The sequence below is a fragment of the Oncorhynchus masou genome, chromosome 27, assembly GCF_036934945.1.
Source record: "Oncorhynchus masou masou isolate Uvic2021 chromosome 27, UVic_Omas_1.1, whole genome shotgun sequence".
NCBI classification, from domain to species: domain Eukaryota; kingdom Metazoa; phylum Chordata; class Actinopteri; order Salmoniformes; family Salmonidae; genus Oncorhynchus; species Oncorhynchus masou.
In genome coordinates, this window is record NC_088238.1 from 65,897,894 (window position 1) to 65,913,278 (window position 15,385).

Sequence of the window (15,385 nt, forward strand, 5' to 3'; positions counted from 1 at the left end):
GAGTCAAGGGGTCTGAATACTTTCCCAATGCACTGTGCATTTCTGTTACCCAGGGTACGAAAATATTTTGGGTACCCTTAATACCCACTATAAGGTACAATGACACCCTAAAAGGAAAAAAGCATGCATTTTCACCTGTGGAGAAAGGTACTCTCTGAGGTATGAACTGGGATACAATTATGTACCTATAACCAAAAGTACAAAGGAGGACCTCAGTAACAACCAGTTGTACCCCTTTAGGAACACATCTAAACCTTTATTTCTGAGTGTACTTCACTTCAGATTCTCCTTCTACATATTATTATATTTGTTTGTCCTTCCTCTCCTCCTTTTCACTCTGCTTTTTGTCTTATTTTTCCCATTCTCTATCTCTCCATCTCTTGGTTCCTTTTTATTTCTCTCCATCTCTCTCATTCCCTCGCTTTCGCTCCGTCTCTCTTTATGCGAGAGCCTCCTTCTTGGGGCGGGGTTTGTTTCCCAGGAGAGCGTCCATCTCTGCTACGGTCTGAGGGGAAAGCTGGGAGAGGACCTGAAGGAGACCAGGGTGGATGGGGGAACGGGGAAGAGAGAGCAGAGGGAAGGAGAGAGTGTGGATGAGGTGATCGTCATAAATAATAACATCAGATTACTCTACTGGACTATACATCACATCTATACATCTATACTTCACATCTATACATCTATACATCATACCTATACATCACAACTATACATATATACATCACATCTATACATACACATCTATACCTCATATCCATACATCTATACATCACAACTATACATCATACCTATACATCTATACATCACAACTATACATCACATCTATACATAACATGTATACATCTATACATCACAACTATACATCACATCTATTAATCTATACATCACATCTATACATCATATATATACATCTATACATCATACCTATACATCACATCTATACATCATATCTATACATCTATACATCACAACTATACATCACATTTATACATCACATCTATACATCTATACATCACATCTATACATCACATCTATGCATCTATACATCACATGTGTCCATCACATTATATCAGTGATACTGGACTATACATCACATTATATCAGTAATACTGGACTATACATCACATTTATACATCACATCTATACATCACATCTATACATCACATCTATACATCACATGTGTCCATCACATTATATCAGTGATACTGGGTTGTACATCACATCTATACATCTATACATCACATCTATACATCACATCTATACATCTATACATCACATGTGTCCATCACATTATAGCAGTAATACTGCATCACATCTTTACATCTATACATCACATCTATACATCTATACATCTATACATCTATACATCACATCTATACATCTATACATCACATCTATACATCTATGCATCTCATCTATACATCTATACATCTATACATCACATCTATACATCTCATCTATACATCTATACATCATATCTATACATCTATACATCTCATCTATACATCTATACATCACATATATACATCACATCTATACATCTCATCTATACATCTATACATCACATCTATACATCGATACATCACATGTGTCCATCACATTATATCAGTAATACTGGACTATACATCACATCTATACATCACATCTATACATCTCATCTATACATCTATACATCACATCTATACTTTTATACATCTCATCTATACATCACATCTATACATCACATCTATACATTTATACATCTCATCTATACATCTCATCTATACATTTATACATCACATCTATACATCTATACATCACATCTATACACCTATACATCACATCTATACATCACATCTATACATCACATCTATACATCTATACATCATATCTATACATCACATCTATACATCTATACATCACATCTATACATCATATCTATACATCACATCTATACATCACATCTATACATCTATACATCATATCTATACATCACATCTATACATCTATACATCACATCTATACATCTATACATCACATCTATACATCACATCTATACATCTATACATCACATGTGTCCATCACATTATATCAGTGATACTGGGTTATACATCACATTATATAAGTGATACTGGGTTATACATCACATTATATCAGTGATACTGGGTTATACATCACATTATATCAGTGATACTGGGTTATACATCACATTATATCAGTGATACTGGGTTATACATCACATTATATCAGTGATACTGGGTTATACATCACATTATATCAGTGATACTGGGTTATACATCACATTATATCAGTGATACTGGGTTATACATCACATTATATCAGTGATACTGGGTTATACATCACATTATATAAGTGATACTGGGTTATACATCACATTATATCAGTGATACTGGGTTATACATCACATTATATCAGTGATACTGGGTTATACATCACATTATATCAGTGATACTGGGTTATACATCACATTATATCAGTGATACTGGGTTATACATCACATTATATCAGTGATACTGGGTTATACATCACATTATATCAGTGATACTGGGTTATACATCACATTATATCAGTGATACTGGGTTATACATCACATTATATCAGTGATACTGGGTTATACATCACATTATATCAGTGATACTGGGTTATACATCACATTATATCAGTGATACTGGGTTATACATCACATTATATCAGTGATACTGGGTTATACATCACATTATATCAGTGATACTGGGTTATACATCACATTATATTAGTGATACTGGGTTATACATCACATTATATTAGTGATACTGGGTTATACATCACATTATATCAGTGATACTGGGTTATACATCACATTATATCAGTGATACTGGGTTATACATCACATTATATCAGTGATACTGGGTTATACATCACATTATATTAGTGATACTGGGTTATACACTTCCGGATCGTCAAGTCGTGGACCAAAAGGCTCCTTAACAGTTTCTACCCCCAAGCCATAAGACTGCTGAACAATTCATCAAATGGCCTCTGGACTATTTACATTGATCCCCCCCCTTTTTTTGACACTGCTGCTACTCGCTGTTTATTACCTATGCATGGTCACTTTTTCCTACCTACATGTACAAAATAACTTGACTAACATGTACCCCCGCACATTGACAGGTACCGGTACCCCCTGTATATAGCCTGGCTATTTTTGTTTTATTGTGTTGCTTGTTAATTGTTTAGTCAGTAAATCTTTTCTAACTCTATTTCTTGAACTGCAGTGTTGTTTAAGGGCTTGTGAATAAGCATTTCACGGTAAGGTCTACACCTGTTGTTTTGATTTGAGTGGTGTGTGTTACCCTGATACAGCCGAGGTTCTCTTGCAGCTGGTCTGTGTTGGTGATCCCCAGGAGAACACAGCTGACCCTCTCACTACGCAGACACCAGGCTGGGGAGTGAGAGACAGACAGACAGACAGACAGACAGACAGACAGACAGACAGACAGACAGACAGACAGACAGACAGACAGACAGACAGACAGAAAAACAGCACGAAAGGGAGAGAGACAGACATAGAGAAGAATATAGAGAAAGACAGACAGACAGACATACAGAAAGTGAGAAACACACACAGACAGACAGACAGACAGGCAGGCAGGCAGGCAGACAGACAGACAGACAGACAGACAGACAGACAGACAGACAGACAGACAGACAGACAGACAGACAGACAGACAGACAGACAGACAGACAGAGATTGTGACAGACAGACAGAGAGATAGACAGAGACAGATGAGAGACAGGCAGAGAGACAGAGAGAGAGACAGGCAGACAGACAGACATACAAAGAGACAGAGAGACAGACATACAAAGAAACAGAGAGACATACAGAGAGAAAGACAGAGAAAGGCAAAGAGACAGACAGACAGACAGACAGACAGACAGACAGACAGACAGACAGACAGACAGACAGACAGACATACAAAGAGACGGAGAGACAGACAATCAGAGAGACATACAGAGAGAGAGCAAGAGACAGGCAGACAAACAGACATACAAAGAGACAGAGAGACATACAGAGAGAAAGACAGAGAAAGGCAAACAGACAGACAGACAGACAGAGACAGACAGACAGACAGACAGACAGACAGAGATTGAGACAGAGATTGAGACAGACAAACAGAGAGATAGACAGAGACAGATGAGAGGCAGGCAGACAGACAGGCAGAGAGACAGACAGAGAGACAGACAAAGAGAAAGACAGAGAGAAAGACAGAGAGACAGAGAGAGAGACAGAGAGAAAGACAGAGAAAGGCAAAGAGACAGACAGACAGACAGACAGACAGACAGACAGACAGACAGACAGACAGGCAGGCAGACAGAGAGACATACAGAGAAAGGCAAAGAGACAGACAGACAGACAGAGAGAGAGAGAGAGACAGACAGACAGACAGACAGAGATTGAGACAGAGATTGAGACAGACAAACAGAGAGATAGACAGAGACAGATGAGAGGCAGGCAGTCAGACAGGTAGAGAGACAGACAGAGAGACAGACAAAGAGAAAGACAGAGAGAAAGAGACAGAGACAGAGAGAGAGACAGACAGACAGAGAGACAGAGAGAGAGACAGAGAGAAAGACAGAGAAAGGCAAAGAGACAGACAGACAGACAGACAGACAGACAGGCAGACAGAGAGACATACAGAGAAAGGCAAAGAGACAGACAGACAGACAGACAGACAGACAGACAGACAGACAGACAGACAGACAGACAGACAGACAGACAGACAGACAGACAGACAGACAGACAGACAGGAGAAGAGTGAAGGGAGGAAGATATCAATTGACTAACAGTTGTGAAAATATTAACTAATAATAATTCCAGAATGACGAAGGAACGAACTGAATACAGTTTACACACACAGTTCACCCAGACACACATGCACAAGTGCTGAGCAATTTGTATGATTGTAAAAAATATGTTAAGATCAATAATGTTTTGTTGTATTTCTTAACATTAAATGCACTATGCATTATGTGGGTTGAATGCTGTAACACAGAATAAAACAATTAACCCCCTAGAGTCTATTGAAGCACTGCTGCATCAATCTAACTAACATAATAAAATATTCCCAGTCTAAATCCGTCAGTTTAAACTAGAGATATCTGTTGTTTAGCGTGGGCTGTGTCTCAGTCCACAGCGTCCGCCTGTCGCACCACCGGATCTTCTGTGGAAAGTGGCAGAGCTACAGAACGGTTTGTCAGACCAGGAGACATCCCGGGAATACCAACGGTTTGGGCCACAAAGCGAACGGTTTGTGCTACGACCCCCACAAGTGTCTAAAGGTAACCCTTGCAAATTAATGGAAGTATGGAGGCAGTTTTGTGCCAATAAAAATAAGCGGTTAAAATGTGTTAAAAAGATATATATATATATATTTCCTGCACTTTCTTAGATTTCCTAGATACAGGACAGACACTTCAAAAACCTTATTCCTTATGGTTTCTTTTTTGACTGTCTATTTTACATTTATGAATTGTTATTCAATGCGTTCTATGGGCTATAGTGGTAAAGGCCAAATTCAATATTTGACCAAATAAAAAAATGTGATACCTAAGGCGTCCTAAAATTCAAAAACAAATTGTTAATAAATTACACGACCCTCATAGACTTCATCCTAAACAGCTTGCCCTCCAAATACACCTCTGCTGTTTTCAACCATGATCTCAGCGATCACTGCCTCATTGCCTGCATCCGTAATGGGTCTGCGACCAAACGACCACCCCTCATCACAGTCAAACGCTCCCAAAAACACTTCAGCGAGCAGGCCTTTCTAATCGACCTGGACCGGCGATCTTGGAAGTATATTGACCTCATTCCGTCAGTAGAGGATGCCTGGTTATTCTATAAAAGTGCTTTCCTCACCATCTTAAATAAGCATGCCCCGTTCAAAAAATGTAGAACAGATATAGCCCTTGGTTCTCTCCAGACCTGACTGCCCTTGACCAGCACAAAAACATCCTGTGGCGGACTGCACTAGCATCGAATAACCCCCCTGATATGCAACTTTTCAGGAACGTTAGGAACCAATATACACAGGAAGTTAGGATAGCTAAGGCTAGCTTTTTCAAGCAGAAACATTGCGTAGCACAAATTCCAAAAAGTTCTGGGATACTGTAAAGTCCATGGAGAATAAGAGCACTTCCTCCCAGCTGCCCACTGCATTGAGGCTAGGAAACACTGTCACCAATGATAAATCCAGTATAATTGAGAATTTCAATAAGCATTTTTCTACGACTGGCCATGCTTTCCACCTGGCTACCCCTACCCCGATCAACAGCCCTGCACCCCCTGCAGCAACTCGCCCAAGTCTCCCACATTTCTCCTTCACCCAAATCCAGACAGCTGATGTTCTGAAAGAGCTGCAAAATCTGGACCCCTACAAATCAGCCGGACTAGATAATCTGGACCCTCTCTTTCTAAAATGATCTGGCGAAATTGTTGCAACCCCTATTACTACCCTGTTCAACCTCTCTTTTGTATCATCTGAGATTCCCAAAGATTGGAAAGATGCCCCTCTTCAAAGGGGGAGACACTCTAGACCCAAACTGCTACAGACCTATATCCGTCCTGCCCTGCCTTTCTAAAATCTTCGAAAACCAAGATAATTAACAGATCACCGTATACGGATTTGGGGTTGTACCTGGTAGGTTCATTGATAATTTGTGTGAGATTGAGGGCATCAAGTTTAGAATGTAGGATGGCCAGGGTGTTAAGCATGTCCCAGTTTAGGTCACCTAACAGAACGAACTCTGAAGATAGATGGGGGGCAATCAATTCACAAATGGTGTCCAGGGCACAGCTGGGGGCAGAGGGTGGTCTATAGCAAGAGGCAACGGTGAGAGACTTGTTTCTGGAAAGGTGGATTTTTAAAAGTAGAAGCTTGAAATGTTTGGGCACAGACCTGGATAGTAAGACAGAACTCTCCATGCTATCTCTGCAGTAGATTGCAACACCGCCCCCTTTGGCAGTTCTATCTTGTCCCCAGCCGCGTCCTCAGAGTATGCACAGTCCAGCTGGCTGGTGTGTCTTTAGACATATTCAAACTCTCATTAACTCAGCCTGCTTTCCCTAAATGCTTCCAGATGGCCACCATTGTTCCTGTACACAAGAAAGCGAAGGTATCTGAACGAAATGACTGTCGCCCCGTAGCACTCACTTCTGTCATCATGAAGTTCTTTGAGAGACTAGTCAAGGATCATATCACCTCTACCTTACCTGTCACCCTAGACCCACTTCAATTTGCTTACTTCCCCAATAGGTCCACTGCACACTGCCCTATCCCATCTGGACAAGAGGAATACCTATGTAAGAATGCCTTTCATTGACTACAGCTCAGCATTCAACACCATAGTACCCTCCAAGCGCATCATTAAGATTGAGGCCCTGGGACTGAACCCAGCCCTGTGCAACTGGGTCTTGGACTTCCTGACGGGCCGCCCCCAGGTGGTGAAGGTAGGAAACAACACCTGCACTTCACTGACCCTCAACAAGGGTGCTACAGTGCCTCTTCAACCTCAGGAGGCTGAAGAAATTGGACTTGCCACCTAAAACAGTCACAAACTTTTACAGATGCACAATCAAAAGCATCCTGTCGGCCTGTATCACCGCTTGGTACGGCAACTGCACCGCCCACAACTGCAGGGCTCTCCAGAGGGTAGTGAGGTATGCACAACGCATCACAGGGGGCAAACTACCTGCCCTCCAGGACACCTGCAACACCCGATGTCACAGAAGGCCAAAAAGATCATCAAGGACAACAACCACCCGAGCCACTGCCTGTTCACCCCTCTATCATCCAGAAGGCGAGGTAAGTACAAAGCTTTTATTCAGACAATGAAATTCTAATGTTTATATATTTTGCATTACTCATCTCATATGCATACTGTATTCTATACTACTGTATCTTAGTCTATGTCGCTCTGACATTGCTCATCCATATATTCATATATTGTTAATTCCATTCCTTTACTAAATTTGTGTGTATTGGGTATATGTTGTGTATTGTGTATATGTTGTGTATATGTGTGTATTGGGCATATGTATATGTGTGTATTGGGCATATGTTGTATATATGTATATGTGTGTATTGGGTATATGTGGTGTATATGTATATGTGTGTATTGGGTATATGTTGTGTGTATGTATATGTGTGTATTGGGCATATGTGGTGTGTATGTATATGTGTGTATTGGGTATATGTATATGTGTGTATTGGGCATTTGTGGTGTATATGTATATGTGTATATTTGGTATATGTTGTGTGTATGCATATGTGTGTATTGGGTATATGTTGTGTGTATGTATATGCGTGTATTGGGTATATGTATATGTGTGCATTGGGTATATGTTGTGTATATGTATATGTGTGTATTGGGTATATGTATATGTGTGTATTGGGCATTTGTGGTGTATATGTATATGTGTATATTTGGTATATGTTGTGTGTATGCATATGTGTGTATTGGGTATATGTTGTGTGTATGTATATGCGTGTATATGTATATATTGTGTATATGTATATATTGTGTATATGTATATGTGGTGTATATGTATATGTGTGTATTGGGTATATGTTGTGTATATGTATATGTGTGTATTGGGTATATGTGTGTATATGCTGTGTATTGGGTATATGTTGTGTATTGGGTATATGTGTGTATCGGGTATATGTTGTATATTGGGTATATGTTGTGTATTGGGTATATGTTGTATATTGGGTATATGTTGTGTATTGGGTATATATGTGTATCGGGTATATGTTGTATATTGGGTATATGTTGTGTATTGGGTATATATGTGTATTGGGTATATGTGGTGTATTGGGTATATGTTGTGTATATGTATATATGTGTATTGGGTATATGCGTGTATTGGGTATATGCTGTGTGTATGTATATATGTGTATTGGGTATATGTGTATGTGTGTATTGGGTATATGTGGTGTACTGGGTATATGTGTGTATTGGGTATATGTGGTGTATTGTGTATATGTTGTGTATTGGGTATATGTTGTATGTATGTATATGTGTGTATTGGTTATGTGTATATGTGTGTATTGGTTATATATATGTATATGTTGTGTATGTGTTTGTATTGGGTATATGTATATATTGGGTATATGTATATGTGTGTTATGGGTATATGTTGTATATATGTATATTTTGGGTATATGTATATGTGTGTATTGGGTATATGTTGTGTATATGTATACGTATATATTGGGTATATGTTGTGTATTTGTATATGTATATATTGGGTATATGTTGTGTATATGTATATATTGGGTATATGTATAAGTATATTTTTGGTATATGTGTGTATTGGGTATATGTATATGTATATATTGGGTATATGTTGTGTATATGTATATGTGTGTATTGGATATATGTTGTGTGTATGTGTTTGTATATATTGGTTATATGTAAATGTATATATTGGCTATATGTTGTGTATATGTATATGTGTGTATTGGGTATATGTTGTGTATTTGTATATGTTGTGTATTGGGTATATGTTGTGTGCATGTATGTGTGTGTATTGAGTATATGTATATGTATGCATTGGGTATATGTATGTGTATATATTTGGTATATATATATGTATATATTGGGTAAATGTTGTGTATTATTGCACTGTCAGAGCTAAAACATTACTCAGTTAGATCTGATCTCTAGAGAAACTGTGCAATGTGTTAAAAGAAAGAAAGAAAAACACTATGGAATTCAAATAATTCAAGGACATTAGTCAATTAGTTGTTTAAAACCCCCCAATTGTGACTTTTTCTGTGAATTGCTCAGCACTAACACACCCAAACAAAGAGACACACAACACAATACCTTACCGATAGCGAGTTGAGATAGGGTGCAGTTCATCCGATCAGCCAGAGGGTGGAGCTCTTTGATCTTGGCCAGCTGTTTCTGTCCCTCCTCACTGAATATTCGATCCTTCATCCACACATAGCCCTGAACACACACACACACACACACACACACACACACACACACACACACACACACACACACACACACACACACACACACACACACACACACACACACACACACACACACACACACACACACACACACACACACACACACACACACACACACACACGTAGTTTGTATAACTGGGCTTATTGATGTCTGGTAATGGATAGCCATATTGGTGTTGTCTCAGAGAATGGATGAATTCTACTGCAGGTTAGTTTATATGAAATGTCCAGCGGTATTAATACAGCCTCTAGCTACAGTTCCAGCTCCCTTTATTCTCTCTCTCTCAGAGAATGTGAGCCCTAGGACCATGCCTCAGGACTACCTGGCCTGGTGACTCCTTGCTGTCCCCAGTCCACCTGGTCGTGCTGCTGCTCCCGATTCAACTGTTCTGCCTACGGCAATGGAACCCTGACCTGTTCACCGGACGTGCTACCTGTCCCAGACCTGCTGTTTTCAACTCTCTAGAGACAGCAGGAGCGGTAGAGATACTCCTAATGATCGGCTATGAAAAGCCATCTGACATTTCCTCCTGAGGTGCTGACTTGTTGCACCCTCGACAACTACTGTGATTATTATTATTTGACCCTGCTGGTCATCTATGAACGTTTGAACATCTTGGCCATGTTCTGTTATAATCTCCACCCGGCACAGCCAGAAGAGGACTGGCCAACCCTCATAGCCTGGTTCCTCTCTAGGTTTCTTCCTAGGTTTCGGCCTTTCTAGGGAGTGTTTGGAGTTTTAGGCTGAGTTTCTGTAGAGCATTTTGAGATATCAGCTGATGTAAGAAGGGCTTTATAAATAAATTTGACTGATTTGTTCCAATTTGACTGATTTTGTCCAGAAATCTTAAAATACCATAAAAACATATTTGTAAAAAATAAGAAAGTGTGTGTGTGTGTTGGTACGTGCGGGTTGTTGTGTCTGTACCTTCATGGCAGCTCTAGAGTCTTCAGGAACTCCGTCGTTGTATTTCCCTGATATCAGACCTCCAGCTAGAGGGGACCACGTCATCACTCCTACACCTGTGAACAGATAGTTACTAAAGGCTCTATTCAATCTGTAACCCTGATATCAGACCCCCAGCTAGAGGGACCCACATCCTCTATCCTACACCTGGGATTAAGGCTGGAATGTGTAACTTTTTGGGTGACCGGCCAAATTCACATAGAAATGTGAGTAATAGATCTGTCATTCTCATTGAAAGGAAGTCTAAGAAGCGGTTGATATGGTCTATTTTTGCTATTTCTATGCTGAAATGTCATTTTTGCATCTTTTAATTTCGGTTTTGCACACCAGCTTCAAACTGTTGAAAATACAATATTTTTGGATATTGAAAATATATTTCTCAACGGTTTAGAAGGTACAATGATTCTCTTCACCAGTGGTTCCCAAAAGTTTTATAGTCCTGTACCCATTTCAACCTCCAGCTGCGTACCCCCTCGAGCACCAGGGTCAGCGCACTCTCAAGTTTTGTTTTTTGCCATCATTGTAAGCCTGCCACACACACACCAAATCAAATCAAATTTTATTTGTCACATACACATGGTTAACAGATGTTAATGCGAGTGTAGCGAAATGCTTGTGCTTCTAGTTCCGACAATGCAGTAATAACCAACAAGTAATCTAACTAACAATTCCAAAACTAATTTCTTATAAACAGTGTAAGGGGATAAAGAATATGTACATAAAGATATGAATGAGTGATGGTGCAGAGCCACATAGGCAAGATACAGTAGATGGTATCGAGTACAGTATATACATATGAGATGAGTATGTAAACAAAGTGGCATAGTTAAATTGGCTAGTGATACATGTATTACATAAGGATGCAGTAGATGATATAGAGTACAGTATATACGTATACATATGAGATGAATAATGTAGGGTATGTAAACATTATATTAGGTAGCATTGTTTAAAGTGGCTAGTGATATATTTTACATAATTTCCCATCAATTCCCATTATTAAAGTGGCTGGAGTTGAGTCAAAGTGTTAGTGACTCAATGTTAGTGGTTGCTGTTTAACAGTCTGATGGCCTTGAGATAGAAGCTGTTTTTCAGTCTCTCGGTCCCAGCTTTGATGCACCTTTGATGCATCGCCTTCTGGATGATAGCGAGGTGAACAGGCAGTGGCTCGGGTGGGTGTTGTCCATGATGATCTTTATGGCCTTCCTGAAACATCGGGTGGTGTAAGTGTCCTGGAGGGCAGATAGTTTGCCCCCGGTGGTGCGTTGTGCAGACCTCACTACCCTCTGGAGAGCCTTACGGTTGTGGGCGGAGCAGTTGCCGTACCAGGCTGTGATACAGCCCGCCAGGATGCTCTCGATTGTGCTTCTGTAGAAGTTTGTGAGTGCTTTTGGTGACAAGCCGAATTTCTTCAGCCTCCTGAGGTTGAAGAGGCGCTGCTGCGCCTTCTTCACGATGCTGTCTGTGTGAGTGGACCAATTCAGTTTGTCTGTGATGTGTATGCCGAGGAACTTAAAACTTACTACCCTCTCCACTACTGTTCCATCGATGTGGATAGGGGGGTGTTCCCTCTGCTGTTTCCTGAAGTCCACAATCATCTCCTTAGTTTTGTTGACGTTGAGTGTGATGTTATTGTCCTGACACCACATTCCGAGGGCCCTCACCTCCTCCCTGTAGGCCGTCTCGTCATTGTTGGTAATCAAGCCTACCACTGTTGTGTCGTCCGCAAACTTGATGATTGAGTTGGAGGCGTGCGTGGCCACGCAGTCGTGGGTGAACAGGGAGTACATGAGAGGGTTCAGAACGCACCCTTGTGGGGCCCCAGTATGATCTGATTCAGGGCTTTTGGAGAGTTACCATCTTTTAGGTTTTCTCCAACCAAATCTTGTTCACCTGTGTCTAATAATTAGCTGCTTGATAAGCTACAGGAGGGTACCACTCCAGGAGATCTGAACCTCCAGCTAGTCCCCCACCCATTTCTCTGTAACCTCTCTTCCTCTACTGTAGCAGTCTGAACCTCTACCTAGTCCCCTACCCTTTTCTCTATAACCTCTCTCCCTCTACTATAGCAGTCTGAACCTCCAGCTAGTCCCCTACCCTTTTCTCTATAACCTCTCTCCCTCTACTATAGCAGTCTGAACCTCCAGTTTGTCCCCCACCCTTTTCTTTGTAACCTCTCTCCCTCTACTGTAGCAGTCTGAACCTCCAGCTAGTCCCCACCCTTTTCTCTATAACCTCTCTCCCTCTACTATAGCAGTCTGAACCTCCAGCTAGTCCCCCACCCTTTTCTCTGTAACCTCTCTCCCTCTACTATAGCAGTCTGAACCTCCAGCTAGTCCCCTACCCTTTTCTCTGTAACCTCTCTCCCTCTACTATAGCAGTCTGAACCTCCAGCTAGTCCCCCACCCTTTTCTCTATAACCTCTCTCCCTCTACTATAGCAGTCTGAACCTCCACCTAGTCCCCCTCCCTTTTCTCTATAACCTCTCTCCCTCTACTATAGCAGTCTGATCCTCCAGCTAGTCCCCCACCCTTTTCTCTGTAACCTCTCTCCCTCTACTATAGCAGTCTGAACCTCCAGCTAGTCCCCCACCCTTTTCTCTATAACCTCTCTCCCTCTACTATAGCAGTCTGATCCTCCAGCTAGTCCCCCACCCTTTTCTCTGTAACCTCTCTCCCTCTACTATAGCAGTCTGAACCTCTACCTAGTCCCCTACCCTTTTCTCTATAACCTCTCTCCCTCTACTATAGCAGTCTGAACCTCTACCTAGTCCCCCACCCTTTTCTCTGTAACCTCTCTCCCTCTACTATAGCAGTCTGAACCTCTACCTAGTCCCCTACCCTTTTCTCTGTAACCTCTCTCCCTCTACTATAGCAGTCTGAACCTCCACCTAGTCCCCCACCCTTTTCTCTGTAACCTCTCTCCCTATACTATAGCAGTCTAAACCTCCAGCTAGTCCCCCACCCTTTTCTCTATAACCTCTCTCCCTCTACTATAGCAGTCTGAACCTCTACCTAGTCCCCTACCCTTTTCTCTATAACCTCTCTCCCTCTACTGTAGCAGTCTGAACCTCTACCTGGTCCCCTACCCTTTTCTCTGTAACCTCTCTCCCTCTACTATAGCAGTCTGAACCTCTACCTAGTCCCCTACCCTTTTCTCTATAACCTCTCTCCCTCTACTATAGCAGTCTGGACCTCTACCTAGTCCCCTACCCTTTTCTCTGTAACCTCTCTCCCTCTACTATAGCAGTCTGAACCTCCACCTAGTCCCCCAACATTTTCTCTGTAACCTCTCTCCCTCTACTGTAGCAGTCTGAACCTCTACCTAGTCCCCTACCCTTTTCTCTGTAACCTCTCTCCCTCTACTATAGCAGTCTGAACCTCCAGCTAGTCCCCCAACATTTTCTCTGTAACCTCTCTCCCTCTACTGTAGCAGTCTGAACCTCTACCTAGTCCCCTACCCTTTTCTCTGTAACCTCTCTCCCTCTACTATAGCAGTCTGAACCTCCAGTTTGTCCTCCACCCTTTTCTCTGTAACCTCTCTCCCTCTACTATAGCAGTCTGAACCTCTACCTAGTCCCCTACCCTTTTCTCTGTAACCTCTCTCCCTCTACTATAGCAGTCTGAACCTCCGGTTTGTCCTCCACCCTTTTCTCTGTAACCTCTCTCCCTCTACTATAGCAGTCTGAACCTCCAGTTTGTCCTCCACCCTTTTCTCTATAACCTCTCTCCCTCTACGATAGCAGTCTGAACCTCTACCTAGTCCCCCACCCTTTTCTCTGTAACCTCTCTCCCTCTACTATAGCAGTCTGAACCTCTACCTAGTCCCCTACCCTTTTCTCTGTAACCTCTCTCCCTCTACTATAGCAGTCTGAACCTCCAGTTTGTCCTCCACCCTTTTCTCTATAACCTCTCTCCCTCTACTATAGCAGTCTGAACCTCTACCTAGTCCCCCACCCTTTTCTCTGTAACCTCTCTCCCTCTACTATAGCAGTCTGAACCTCTACCTAGTCCCCTACCCTTTTCTCTATAACCTCTCTCCCTCTACTATAGCAGTCTGGACCTCTACCTAGTCCCCTACCCTTTTCTCTGTAACCTCTCTCCCTCTACTATAGCAGTCTGAACCTCCACCTAGTCCCCCAACATTTTCTCTGTAACCTCTCTCCCTCTACTGTAGCAGTCTGAACCTCTACCTAGTCCCCTACCCTTTTCTCTGTAACCTCTCTCCCTCTACTATAGCAGTCTGAACCTCCAGCTAGTCCCCCAACATTTTCTCTGTAACCTCTCTCCCTCTACTGTAGCAGTCTGAACCTCTACCTAGTCCCCTACCCTTTTCTCTGTAACCTCTCTCCCTCTACTATAGCAGTCTGAACCTCCAGTTTGTC

General features: G+C 41.7%; 1 protein-coding gene across 1 annotated transcript in view; it reads right to left on the reverse strand.

The window, feature by feature from the left end:
- Positions 1–439: 439 nt before the first annotated feature.
- LOC135515402 (voltage-gated potassium channel subunit beta-3-like) overlaps positions 440–15,385 on the reverse strand; it is a 49,038-nt gene continuing 34,092 nt past the window's right edge. Inside the window, exons 8-11 of the mRNA XM_064939078.1 lie at positions 10,963–11,057; positions 9,882–10,002; positions 3,336–3,424; positions 440–529 (exon numbers count right to left, since the gene is read on the reverse strand). Coding sequence (XP_064795150.1) covers positions 440–529; positions 3,336–3,424; positions 9,882–10,002; positions 10,963–11,057 — 395 coding nt within the window. The remainder of the gene's footprint in view (positions 530–3,335; positions 3,425–9,881; positions 10,003–10,962; positions 11,058–15,385) is intronic.